The sequence below is a fragment of the Vigna angularis genome, chromosome 10 (genome assembly GCF_016808095.1).
Source record: "Vigna angularis cultivar LongXiaoDou No.4 chromosome 10, ASM1680809v1, whole genome shotgun sequence".
NCBI classification, from domain to species: Eukaryota; Viridiplantae; Streptophyta; class Magnoliopsida; order Fabales; family Fabaceae; genus Vigna; species Vigna angularis.
Genome location: NC_068979.1, coordinates 20,501,924 through 20,513,932, shown reverse-complemented (window position 1 = coordinate 20,513,932; position 12,009 = coordinate 20,501,924). Strand labels below are relative to the sequence as shown.

At 32.2% G+C, this 12,009-nt stretch overlaps 3 protein-coding genes and 1 non-coding gene across 4 annotated transcripts; 1 reads left to right on the top strand and 3 right to left on the bottom strand.

Moving 5' to 3' along the window:
* Window positions 1-4,615: 4,615 nt before the first annotated feature.
* Window positions 4,616-7,065, bottom strand: LOC108327883 (protein CURVATURE THYLAKOID 1D, chloroplastic). Its single transcript, XM_017561609.2, has 5 exons — window positions 6,876-7,065; window positions 6,459-6,682; window positions 5,122-5,226; window positions 4,957-5,028; window positions 4,616-4,866 (listed from the first exon to the last, which is right to left on the bottom strand). The coding sequence occupies exons 1-5, from the start codon at window positions 6,997-6,999 to the stop codon at window positions 4,795-4,797; spliced, it is 597 nt and encodes a 198-aa protein (XP_017417098.1). The 5' UTR covers window positions 7,000-7,065; the 3' UTR covers window positions 4,616-4,794.
* Window positions 6,167-6,260, bottom strand: LOC128194579 (small nucleolar RNA snoR128). The gene has a single exon (XR_008245954.1). It is a non-coding gene; the product is annotated as a small nucleolar RNA snoR128 (small nucleolar RNA).
* Window positions 7,066-10,080: 3,015 nt separating the features above from the next.
* Window positions 10,081-10,524, bottom strand: LOC108327670 (proline-rich receptor-like protein kinase PERK9). Its single transcript, XM_017561354.1, has one exon. The coding sequence runs from the start codon at window positions 10,522-10,524 to the stop codon at window positions 10,081-10,083; it is 444 nt and encodes a 147-aa protein (XP_017416843.1).
* A 779-nt stretch (window positions 10,525-11,303) lies between these two features.
* On the top strand, window positions 11,304-11,663 carry LOC108327672 (uncharacterized). Its single transcript, XM_017561355.1, has one exon. It carries the CDS (start codon window positions 11,304-11,306, stop codon window positions 11,661-11,663), a length of 360 nt encoding a protein of 119 aa, XP_017416844.1.
* Window positions 11,664-12,009: the final 346 nt, after the last annotated feature.

Sequence of the window (12,009 nt, the reverse complement as noted above, 5' to 3'; positions counted from 1 at the left end):
TATTTTGGCAACGGATATAAATTTGATACGAAAAAAAATGTCATGGAAAATTTGGTAATTACTTATTTGTTTGCTAGGACTGATGGAGATGAAGCATTTTACAGCCAATTAGGAATATATTCCTGTGCATGGACTAATATTTCCCTCAAATTTAACCACTCTGCTAAAACACAAGTAAAGAGAATGAAGCCAACATCAGATTATATTCCACAGCACAAAAGGAGAAATTGTTCAATGGTTATGCCTCTCCAAATATGCACCACTCCACCTTTGACCGAACCATGAAATAATAAAATAAGAGGACATCACATCGTTGAGCAGTGAGCACGTAAACTGGATCAATGGAGAGGATGGAATTATGATCCTTATGCGATTTACTAAATAACGAAAAATGTTGAAAGTATAATAGAATACAGTGTACATCAAGTCATTATATAAGAAACATAGCTACAAGTGGGTAAAATGAATTTTACGAACTATTAAATAATATAATGAACAAAAAATTACTTAGTTTGAACTAAACTAAATTCAAAATTATAGTTTAGATGAATTGAATTGAACTATTTTTTTATTATACTAAGCTGCAGTATACTTATACTGAAATTTAATTTCTACTTTGACACACAACACAACTTTGAGATAGTCTAGAATAGACCAAAGGTCTAGACGAGTTGGACCAGATCGAAGGTCGAGACAGGCTGACTTGACCCAAATTCATGACGAGTCGGGTCAAAGGTTAAGACGGGTTAGGTCGAATTAAATGTTGAGTCGGGTCACGCTAGATCTAATGTCTAAACAGGTTGGGTAGGACTGCATGTCAAGACGGGTTGACCTAAGCCAAAGTTTGAGAAGTGTCGGGCCAAAGGTTGAGATGGGATCAGGTCTGCTAAAATGTTGAGACGAGCCCAGACCGAAATTCATTCGAAACTCGAATGAGTCATTCTGACTGAAATTCAACTAAATTTAGACAAGTCAACCCTAGGTAAAAATTAGTCGAAAATCAATTGGGACAACCTTGGTCAAAACTTAGTCTAGTCAATTTTGACCAAAATTTGGATGAGTTGACCCAGAAAAAAATCGGGCAAGTTCGACTGCGTCGATCATGGTCGAAACTTGATACAATCAGTCTCAACTGATGTTTGGTCGAATTCGACCGAAAATGTGTTGGACTACCATAGTCAAAACTGGGTTGGTTTTAGCAAAAGTTGGCTGAGTCGATAAAAAATCTACTGAATTTGACCAAGTTGACAATAATCAAAGTCAACTGCAACTTTAGAAACTCTCAAACAAGTAAAAAGTATAAATTGAAATAGTTTTAACTTAACTAGTAGTTAACTAAATTACAATTTTAGAGATTAATTTTTTAAAACTGAATTATAGAATGATACAATTCAATTTTTAATCCAAGTAGTTCAATACTTATTGTATAATATAATATAATTAATTGATAGTTTAATTTTGTTCAGTTAATTTTGTTCAGCATTACATATATATCAGAATATTTGTAAGAGTGATGTATGTCTAAAATTATAGCCTTGAATTTTTACATGAAGCTTGTTGTAAATTTTGAAAATCTAGCATAGAGCTGATTACAAGTAAACGAAATTAATTCACAGCCTTCAGCATCCATTGGTCTGTCTCCTCCAAGAGCAATGCTAGCCATATCAAATATTAAAATCATCCCATCTCCTCTGTTTTAACTACATGTAATACTATCCCTCTATCACTTTGTTGCAAAGAAAAGGAAACGTATGAAAAAAAAAGACAATTTTTTTTCACCGAATCATTTTTTGTTTTTAATTACATTAAGCTTTGTTATGAAAACACACTTAACTCCTTATATAAGTGATAACGGGTAAACTTTTAAGTACAAACAAGAGTGATGTTGTGTTTGACCTATATCTAAGTACTTAACTCATTTTCATATCTCTAGGCGCCTCGTTTCCATGCTAAAGAGCGCAAGGTAATTTTATTCCAATCTTATTATAAAGTTTTCTTTAAGCTTATTCTCATCTCCAAATTGGTAACTCATTCCCAAGTTAAGTTAAATTGAGTAAAAAGTAAGTTTATTTTAGTCTATATTATTACAAAGAGTTCTTAAAGTCCTTTTTAACCCTTCACTTGGCGAAACTTCTCTTCAAACTCCTTAATCATGTTTCTATTTAGGACATCCTAAAACCTTTTTAATGTCTTGGATTCTTTTTTTTTTTTCTTATCTTAGTTATCTTTCTTCTCGTGATTCTCTTCAAACTCCTTAATCATGTTTCTATTTAGGACATCCTAAAACCTTTTTGATGTCTTGGATTCTTTTTTTTTCTTATATTAGTTATCTTTCTTCTTGTGATTCCTCCGTAACTTAATTTTTCACATTTCGTTATCAAATAAAAAATGCCCTTCTAAAAAAATAATGATAATAGGTTGTTCGGTGGCTTTTGCACATAACATAATTTGTTGTTGAATGTATTATGTTTGAATGCATTTCATCCCTATGATCCATTTGGTCATTGAAAGCTTATTCTAGAACAATATTGCTTGTTATGTTTCTTGTGGTCGCTGTATGAGTTTAAAAGTGATCACTTGATACCACGATGAACACCATAATATTTCGATATGTAGAGGTGATAAGTCACTTTTAACTGTTATTCGTTCAAAATATTTTGTTCTAAGCATGCTTCTTATTCATCACTCCAATAAAAAGTATATCTGAAAATTCCTATAATGTTAAAGTCATGACAAATCTCAACGTTAGAACAAGAATCAAATATTAATTATAAAATTAATTAAATAATTTATTATTAACTAATAATTTTATAACTAATAATTTATTAAATAATTAATTATTTACAAATGGATATTTTTACAATTTATAAATAATTAGTTATATTTTAGCATAATCATATGCTTTTATTAATACATTTGATATATAAATTGGTATCAAGTTAATCCATCTTTAACAAATTTCACTCTTAAAAACAAATAATAAGGTTCTAAAATGAAAAGCTAAGAACTATACTATCTTAAAAGCACTATAATAAAATTCTTAAATAATGAGTAATGTTTTTGATAAAAAAAAATATGATTGGAAACTATCTTTTCTAGTAGCTAAACTCTTGGTAACTGATACTAATAATTAATTTAGAGACTAATTCATGATATAAACTATGTTTTGGATTAAATGAGTTTTTCTTCCATAACTATGAAAATTAAAATTAGTATCTTATTTTTAGAAATATGTAAATTTAATTCTTTAACACATTTTATTAAATTTATATAAACTTAACAAAATTGATTAAAAAAATTAAATTTATATATTTATATAGTTAAGAGATTAAATTAGATTAAATTAGATTATAAAAAAGATTAATTTCATTTTTTAATGAAAATTAAGGAATCAAAATCATATTTAACTTTTTAATTTTTTTTCTTTTATTTTAATATTTAGTTGAAACTTGTTATCTATCATTTGACTAGGTTAATATTTTAAAAAATTATTAGATCTTTAAAATATTTTTTACTTTATCATAATTACGTGTAAATCTTGTTCAATTTATCAAAGTGTACATGTATTAGATAATTTTTTTTAATATTTTTATGTGTTGTTTATTTTTATTATATAAAATACTATTTTAATATTTTTTTATATAATTATTTTTATTTTCTAACTCAAATTATATTATTATAATTGCATAAATAAATTATATTTACTATAATAATTTAACGTGTCATGAAATTTTTTTATCACATCCAGCTTATATTAAAATTCTAAAGATAAAAAATATTTATTAAATAGAGATTTCATTAGAATTGAAAAAATATAATTAAACAAACATTTAAAATACTTTTTAAATTTTATCAACTAAGTTTTATTAGTTTTTGCAAATTTTATTAGTGATTAAAGGAAAATTGCATCCTTCAGAAGAGCATTTTTGAAGATGATCAGCTATATTAATTATTCCCTCAAAATAACCTATATTAATTTTCAACAAACCTATAAAATGGCAATTGTAATTATAATGTATTACAAACACGTCAACTATCATTTTCATATTTCATTGTTATACTTAGTCCCCTCATCCCTATATGGGGTGTATGATTCGTCTATAAAACAAGATTTGAAGAGAGATTTAATTCAGTCAAAATAACCTATATTAATTTTTAACAAACCTATAAAATGGCAATTATAATTATAATGTATTACAAAAACATCAACTATCATTTTCATCTTTCATTGTCATATTTGGTCCCCTCATCCCTATATTCGTCAAGCAAGATTTGAAGAGAGATTTAATTCAGTCATCTAGCAGAGGTGAAAAGGATTATATAAAGGACTGTATTTAGCTAGCTCAGATGACAAGAATTTCACTAAAAAAATATAGTTCTCTATTCACTAAGTAAATCCATTTTCGGTTTTAAAAAAATACTATTTCAAATAAAGATGTTCAAATCACCTCCGTTCTTCTCCAAATGTACTTCCTAAATTGTAACCAAAGGAAGCTTTTCAAACCCTAAACCCAACACTACGTTATCGTTAGATATCCAGTTTATTTTAGAAATCTATAAAGAGTGAAAACCTAGACCTTACATAACCAAAAGAAAAATCGGAAACACACAAACAGGCAAAAATACCTTGCTGGCTATATTTTTAATTCTCAACCAACACTAACTGTATGCTGCATATAGAGTAATGGCTCAGTGCGGGGCAGACTAATATCACACTCCCCCAACTAAACCAAAAGTAACTGTTACTGTACAATCATGAAGTGGCAACACAAATGTTACATCCGTTTGGGAGAATCAATTATCTTCTGAACCAAAAATTTGCTCCTTTACCTCCTCTATTTTAGTAGCCAGTTCATCTCTACTTTGCTGCATGTTAACAAATTTAATTAATCTGGGCACAACCAAGATGCACATATCAATCAAACATATATCAATCAAACATAGTGAAATTAGTACCTTGAAAAGCAGATAACGGGAAGTAAACCATACTGTGTATGCAAGCCCGACAACTTCCAGCAACTTAGGAAACTGTGCAACAATAATGAACAACAAACATCAGTATTTGAAAGAGTTGGCTTTGGGTTTGTGAAAAAGTTCACATGAACATCAAATGATACACACCAATGGGATAGAATCAATTGCACCCACAACGGCGGTTGTTAGCCACAGAGCAGTCAAGACACCACCTCCATACAAGACAATGGAACCAGTGTCATTTGTGTCAAACTGTTATAAGGCAAAAAACGAGAACAGTTAGATTTTATAAACACATCAAATCTACGTCTACTTAATTTTAATGGCAAATCAATCATGGAATGCATTCATACAGAGAGCGAGAATTACACAACCTTCTTTCCAGGAGTAGTAAAGAAAGCAATCAGTTTTCACACGCAGCAGACCTTAATGGTGCATCACAAAATCAAATCAAATTAGAAATAATGTATTGATGTTATGAAGACGATTTAAAATCAATATCAAATCACTTTGGTAAAGAAACCGAAGGAACCCACACATTGATGCTTCCTTCAGACAAATAGTTTTCCAACAGTTTTTAGGTAAGGTTGTGAAATCGAAATGTAACAATAATACATTTGAACCAAAAATACTGAAGCAGGGAAAATTTATATAGAAATGAAACTGACTCTTAATAGCAGGGAAAAATCATTTTCTACTTTAGAATATTTGATTTCACACAAGACAGGTCAATGAATAAAAATATAATGAGTAAAAAAACTGTAACTTGGAGAGACATTGACATAACCTAAACTACAAGAAACAAATCATTGAAAAAGAAAACCCGGTGTACCAGTACCATAACACTAAGGAGTACAAGCTAACCAAGGAAAAAAAATGAAGTTTGAGACACGATGAAGATGGACAAACAATCATTCATAAGTCATTAAAAAGGTTTATGTCCAGAAAAAACATGTAGCTCAAATGTTGTCAGAGCAATCACATAGTCTGACGTTAAGTATAAACTACAAACACGACACTAGCCATGGCTAAAATATGGATAGAAGAAATAAAAAATATCATTTCTAAAACGAACATTAAAGATAAAAAAATGAAAATCAGGCTTATGATCGAACACTGGCAGAAATGCACAAAAAAGGCTAAAACCATATACAATTTCACAAAAAAAAAACAAAAAGGTGAACGTAAAGAGTTGCTCAGGTAACCGCTCAGATCGACAAGATTGCCGAAATATCACCAAGCATTTTGTAAATGCCGTCAATAAAACTGGATTATCATCATAGCAACTCCATACTTGAAATGGAAACAAATATAGCCAGCCATATAAACGCCATCAAATCAACAAACCGGTTCGTAAACATAACAACTCAAGATTTGAAATGCAAACAAATATAAACAGGCATGAAAAAAATAAAACAGGCGTCCTGAACGACAAATTCATAGTTAAAAAGTGTAATAGGAAAGGTGGTTAACGTGACCCTCACATTGAACTTATCCAGCAAATCAAAAGACAAGCCCAGTCCTTCTTCGGGTAACTCTGTCTTTGCGTTTTCGTTCAGCGTTTTCTCCAACTCGTTTTTATCATCAGCTTTACCATCCTCCAGGGTTATCACAACATCGCGTTTCTCATTGAAAAATTGACTTGCCCCACTGGATATTTCTTCAGAAGGTATAGCCCTTGGCAACAAGTTTGTCAAGAAAATAGATCCTGTCGTGTAATAAAATACAACAAAAACAAAAGTCCAGTATTAAAATACATTCACACCAATGGCTCCATAAAAGATACACAAATAACGCCATACAACACGAAGATAATCAAAAATCAAAGAAAAACACCAAAAAGACAGAACCATCGGTTTTTGTTAGGATTGAAAAGAAATTGAAAGGGATACAAAACGTACGAGAAAAAAGTGTGACGGTGGGAGTGAGAAGGGATACTCTGTGAGAAAGAGAGGGCTTAGGGAGAAAAGAGGAAGCGTTAGGAAGTTTCGAGAGAGGGATGGGCTGAACTGTACAAATCCCCATTGCTGCTATTCTGATTTGAGGAATGCTGTGATATTTTAGGGATTCAGTGCTTCCTTTTATACAAAGTGTTTCGTCTAGGGTTTTCGTTTTCCCCTCTTTCCATTTTCTCTGTTTCTTTTTCCCTATTTTATTGTTATTTTATCTAATTACGTTTTTACTTCTTAAACTTTAGAACAATTATGATTTTATTTCTTTATATTTAAAACAATTTATTTTAATCCTTCGAAATGAACAAAATATAATTCTAGTCATGATTTTGAAAATGTTCTAGTATATCAAATTTAATACTTAGAGACCAAAATCATATTTTATTAAATTTGAAGAACTAAAATTAACTTTTTATTTAAATGATAAAAAAACCATATAAACTAAAAATATAATTAAAAATTTTACTTAAAATTTTTTATTGTATCTATGCTATCTTTTCGTACCACATGCTCATTATTTATTACAATTTTTTATTTCATAAACGATTATTTCCCTCTGACTATTTTTATGGACAGTTTAAATTATTTTTCCAACTTTTTATTTGTTATTTATCAGGTCAAAAGAGAAGGCTAATTAAATAATTAGGATAATGTAACTCAAGGGTGGTTGAAAATAAAAATAATTTATATTTGTATCCATATGCCATGTGTTGTAATTAGATAAATTTTAAAAAGGGTGTTGCTACCTCCACCACCCTATACTTTCTCCACCTCCCCACACTATTTTAAATACAATTATATCCTTAAGTTAAAAAGATTTTTATTTTTATCCTATTTTAAATAATTTGAAACCCTAATTTTACTTTCCCAGCACCCACCCACGGAACTCTCTTCCCCTTTTCCCATTTCCGTTTCACCTCCCGCATTTCCATTCCTTTTTCTTCCCAATTTTTTTTTTTGGTTTGAAAGCTTCCATTGCCGCCGTGGTGTAAAAGAGCGTCACTGCCTTAGTGTGGAGGAACATCGAGGAGCGTCCAGAGCATCAACCAGCATGAGGAAGTATACATCAACGGAGGTGACATCCTTCAACGGATGTCCCCTAATAAAACAAACCCTAAAATAAAAAATGTAACATTTAAACGTGACATCTTCAACGGATGTCAACATCCGTTTAAGGTAAAACGGATGTCGACATCCGTTTTTCCTTAAACGGATGTTGACATCCGTTGAAGGATGTTGACATCCGTTGAAGGATGTTGACATCCGTTGAAGGATGTTGACATCCGTTGAAGGATGTCACCTCCGTTTAAAGGTTACGTTTTTTATTTTAGGATTTTATTTCAAGTACACACCTGCAGGAACGACACGCACTACACCACGAGAACAACACTACACCACGAGAGGGAAACTGCTTGATAATTCTTTCCACCACCACCAACCTTTGCAACTTGTAGTATCTCACAACAACGAAAGAAAGAGAGGAAGAAATATAATGTTAAAATGAAAGAAAAGTATTTTACTCATGTACGGGACTATAATAGATTATTAGTGAAATAGGTTGTGAATGAGTAAAATTAAAAAATAATAACCCTAAAAGTAAAATTTTACTGAGGGGCAAAATAGTAAAGGGAAGGTGGAGGGAGAAAGGTGTGGTGGTGGAGGGAGCAACACCCTTTTAAAAATTGACCTTCTAAATGGCCCAAGAGCGTTGCTCCTTACACCATCACCCAATACTCTCTGCACCTCCTCATTTCTGTTTTGTCCTTTAGTAAAATTTAATTTTAAGGGTTAATATTTTTCAACTCCACCCATCCCATTAATTACCTATTAATGGTCCCCTATATGAATGCATGCAATACAGACAAGCTCTTCTTCCTCTTTAACTTTTGACTTCTTCCTCTAACTGTTTCATTGTGCATTATGTTGTGAGAGTATGGTGGTGTTTCATTGTGTTGTGAGTGTGGTGGTGGTGTGAGTGTGTTTAGTGGGAGGTTGCAAAGGTTGTTGGTGGTAGTGCAAGGAACTGATCTAGAGCGGTGCCAAAGGTCAGTCTTGGTGGTGGTGCTTGAAGGTGTAGTAGTGAAGGTGCAGTGCAGCGTCTCAGGTGTGTAAAAGAAAAGAAGAGGTGTTGACATCCGTTGACGGATGCTAACATCCATTTAAGGGTTCATCTTTTAAACTTTTTTGTTTTATTATATTACTTTATTGTTATTATTTTTATATTATTTTTGAAGATATTTTAATAATGTAATATATATATATATATATATATATATATATTAATAATGTATTTTTGATGTATTATTTTTGATGTTTTTTAATGTATTTTAATAATGTATTTTTTAAGATCTTTATCGTTATTAGTTTATATTTATATTTTTTATTTAGCACGTTGTTGTATATAATTAGTTTTTAAATTTAATGTTTTTGTATAATATATTAGTTTATTGTTATTTATGATGATAGTTAAATAATGTAGATACATATTTTTTTATATGATTTTTGTATTTTTTAATTATATAAAAAATTAATTATTAGTTTAATTATATGAAATATATAATTTAATTATATAAATATTTTTATATTTGGTTAAATATGTTTTTAGTCCCTCAACTATCAAGCGATTTTATTTTCGTCCCTCTTTCAAACTTTGGTACACTTTGATCATTGTCCTTAAGTAAACTATAATTTTTCGTCCTCCAAATCTAATACCGTTAAAATTACGCTGAGTTGGCTAACTGTGTGCTACCTTATTTTTTCTTTTTCTGACACAAAGTCAATTTTTCCTGCTCTTCTCCCTCCTTGCATCTGACGTTGAGCTTCTTCCACTCTTCTTGTTCATCAAACCCCCTGTTAACGTCGCAGCCGCACACCTCCCCTCCTTGTACAACACCACAAATTATGATATAGCCATAGCCCAAAATATGCATAATTATGCCACAGCTAGCTTCGTATATACACATATATATTATTGCAAATCACGAAACTTCCTGCAACCAAACAACTTCTCATTGTGGAGGCAGTTATACCTTTCTTTAGGCTTAAAAGTCATTTAGATTCTCAGAAAAATCAAAGGCAATAACATTGCTGTCAAACCAGGTTCTAACCGATACCAATTTTCCTTTTCCTTTTTAACCCAATTGTCATCTGAAAACTACAAATACATAGCTACACAAAAAACATGCACAAGAGCTTGTGCCACCAGCGCCAACCCTAATGTAGGTCTATTAATAGGTGGCCCCGCCACACTTGGAGGATTTGGAAGGGCAGTTTCCTCCGGCGGCGGCGGCGGTGACTGCTGCATTAGCGACAACAACGAAGATGGGTTTGCGTCGGAAGGATGAGGAGGGGTTGGATTTGTAAGCGAAATGGTTGGTGGGGTAGGATGGTATTTAAAGGAGGAAGGTGGGGTTGGTGAATTGAAATTGGGGGCGGAGATTGCATGTGGAGGTAGACGTGAGCAAGACCCATCAGAAAATTCATTTGCAGTTGTGTGGTGGTGGTGACGTAGGATCCCCAATCCCAAAACTAGACCCAGAACAACGAGCACTGTGACTATGAAAATGAAGATCTTTGTTGCTTTCCCCACGTAGCACATTGTCTTGTTCTTTTTTCTCTACAGATGGGAAAAGGATGTCGTAAATGTCAAAGATAGTGGGGCTTTGTCTGTGTGTCCGACCCTGAAACTTGATTTCCTTTTCAGTACAAGTTCTTCTCCCAATATTTGTTCATCTGCTTCAACAGTGACTATGTGGGTCTTCTGCTTTCTTTTTCGCCTTTTTCCATTGTATTTTATAATTTTGAGGTGAGTGGTGGAGTGGAATAGAACAGACCATACGCTTTCACAGAGAGTCTAACTCAACTACTCAGATGAGTTAAGAGATAGTGGAACAAGAAGAGTGGAAGAAGCTCAACGTAAGATGCAAGGAAGGAGACGGAGGGAGAGAAGCAGGAAAAATGGACTTTGTGTCAGAAAAAGAAAAAGACATCGTTAGCCAACTCAGTGTAATTTTAACGGCATTAGTTTTGGAGGACGAAAAATTATAGTTTTCTTAAGGACAAGGATCAAAGTGTACCAAAGTTTGAAAGAGGAACGAAAAATAAAATCGCCGATAGTTGAGGGGCTAAAAACATATTTAACCCTTTTATATTTGTTTGAATAATTATTAATTATGTTAATGAGACTCACTATAATTTTATAGGTGATTATTGTTAACATGGATGAATATCTTCATATGGATTCTCAAATTGATTCTAGTTTCATATCTGATTTCTCTTCATTTATCAATGAAGTTGTAAAGGGAGATTTGGCAAATAAATTTACCACAAATGAATTATTTTGTTCACGGGAGCACTTAATTGAATGGGTAAGAGGGGATGGCTTATGATTTAAGATTTGTTGTGGTAATACTAAGATCTGACATAGCTACTGGTGTACGGGGAAGAAAAACGTTCGTCATACTTAGATGTGAAAGAGGGGGAAAATATCGAAAATACAAAGTAGATGTGGTGCCTAATGTATACGACACTCGTAAATGTGAGTGTCCGTTTAGATTAAAGGGTAAATCATGTTCAGATGGGGACAAATGGGTGTTGAAGGTGATGTGTGGACATCACAACCATAAGTTGGCTGAAACTTTACTTGGTCACCCTTATGCTGGTAGGTTAAATATGAGTGAGCAGTCATTACTGGTTGATATGACAAAGATTAAATGCTCGTGTATGGTCTTATCGTAAGAAGACATCAATCGCCTCCTTCCCATGCCAGGGAAATGCTCGTATATCCAACTCTAAAAAATTAATTATTCAATTAAATTTCATCCATCTTCGAACATGGAAATAAGTACATGAAGTAAATGTGGAAGCTATAAGTGTACCTGTAACAGAGTCAAATATCCACCCATCTGCCTCGTGGAAACCAGACTCGCATCCCTGAGCTACTCGTATAAATAGGCGAGTTCAACAACGCCCCAAGCATACCTGCCACGCGTGTATGTCTCTAAATAGCAGTAAATAAGACACGCGTATAAAAGTGACACTCTTATTTGCAAATATCATTCATCTAACTAGATGCAAAAGATAT

Coding starts and splice junctions, on each gene's coding strand:
- LOC108327883 (XM_017561609.2), bottom strand. CDS start 6,999: ATGGGGATTTGTACAGTTCAGCCCATCCCTCTCTCGAAACTTCCTAAC. Junction 5,227..6,458: donor ATTTGCTGGATAAGTTCAAT/GTGAGGGTCACG, acceptor GCCTTATAACAG/TTTGACACAAATGACACTGG. Junction 4,867..4,956: donor CCCGTTATCTGCTTTTCAAG/GTACTAATTTCA, acceptor GTTAACATGCAG/CAAAGTAGAGATGAACTGGC.
- LOC108327670 (XM_017561354.1), bottom strand. CDS start 10,524: ATGTGCTACGTGGGGAAAGCAACAAAGATCTTCATTTTCATAGTCACA.
- LOC108327672 (XM_017561355.1), top strand. CDS start 11,304: ATGGCTTATGATTTAAGATTTGTTGTGGTAATACTAAGATCTGACATA.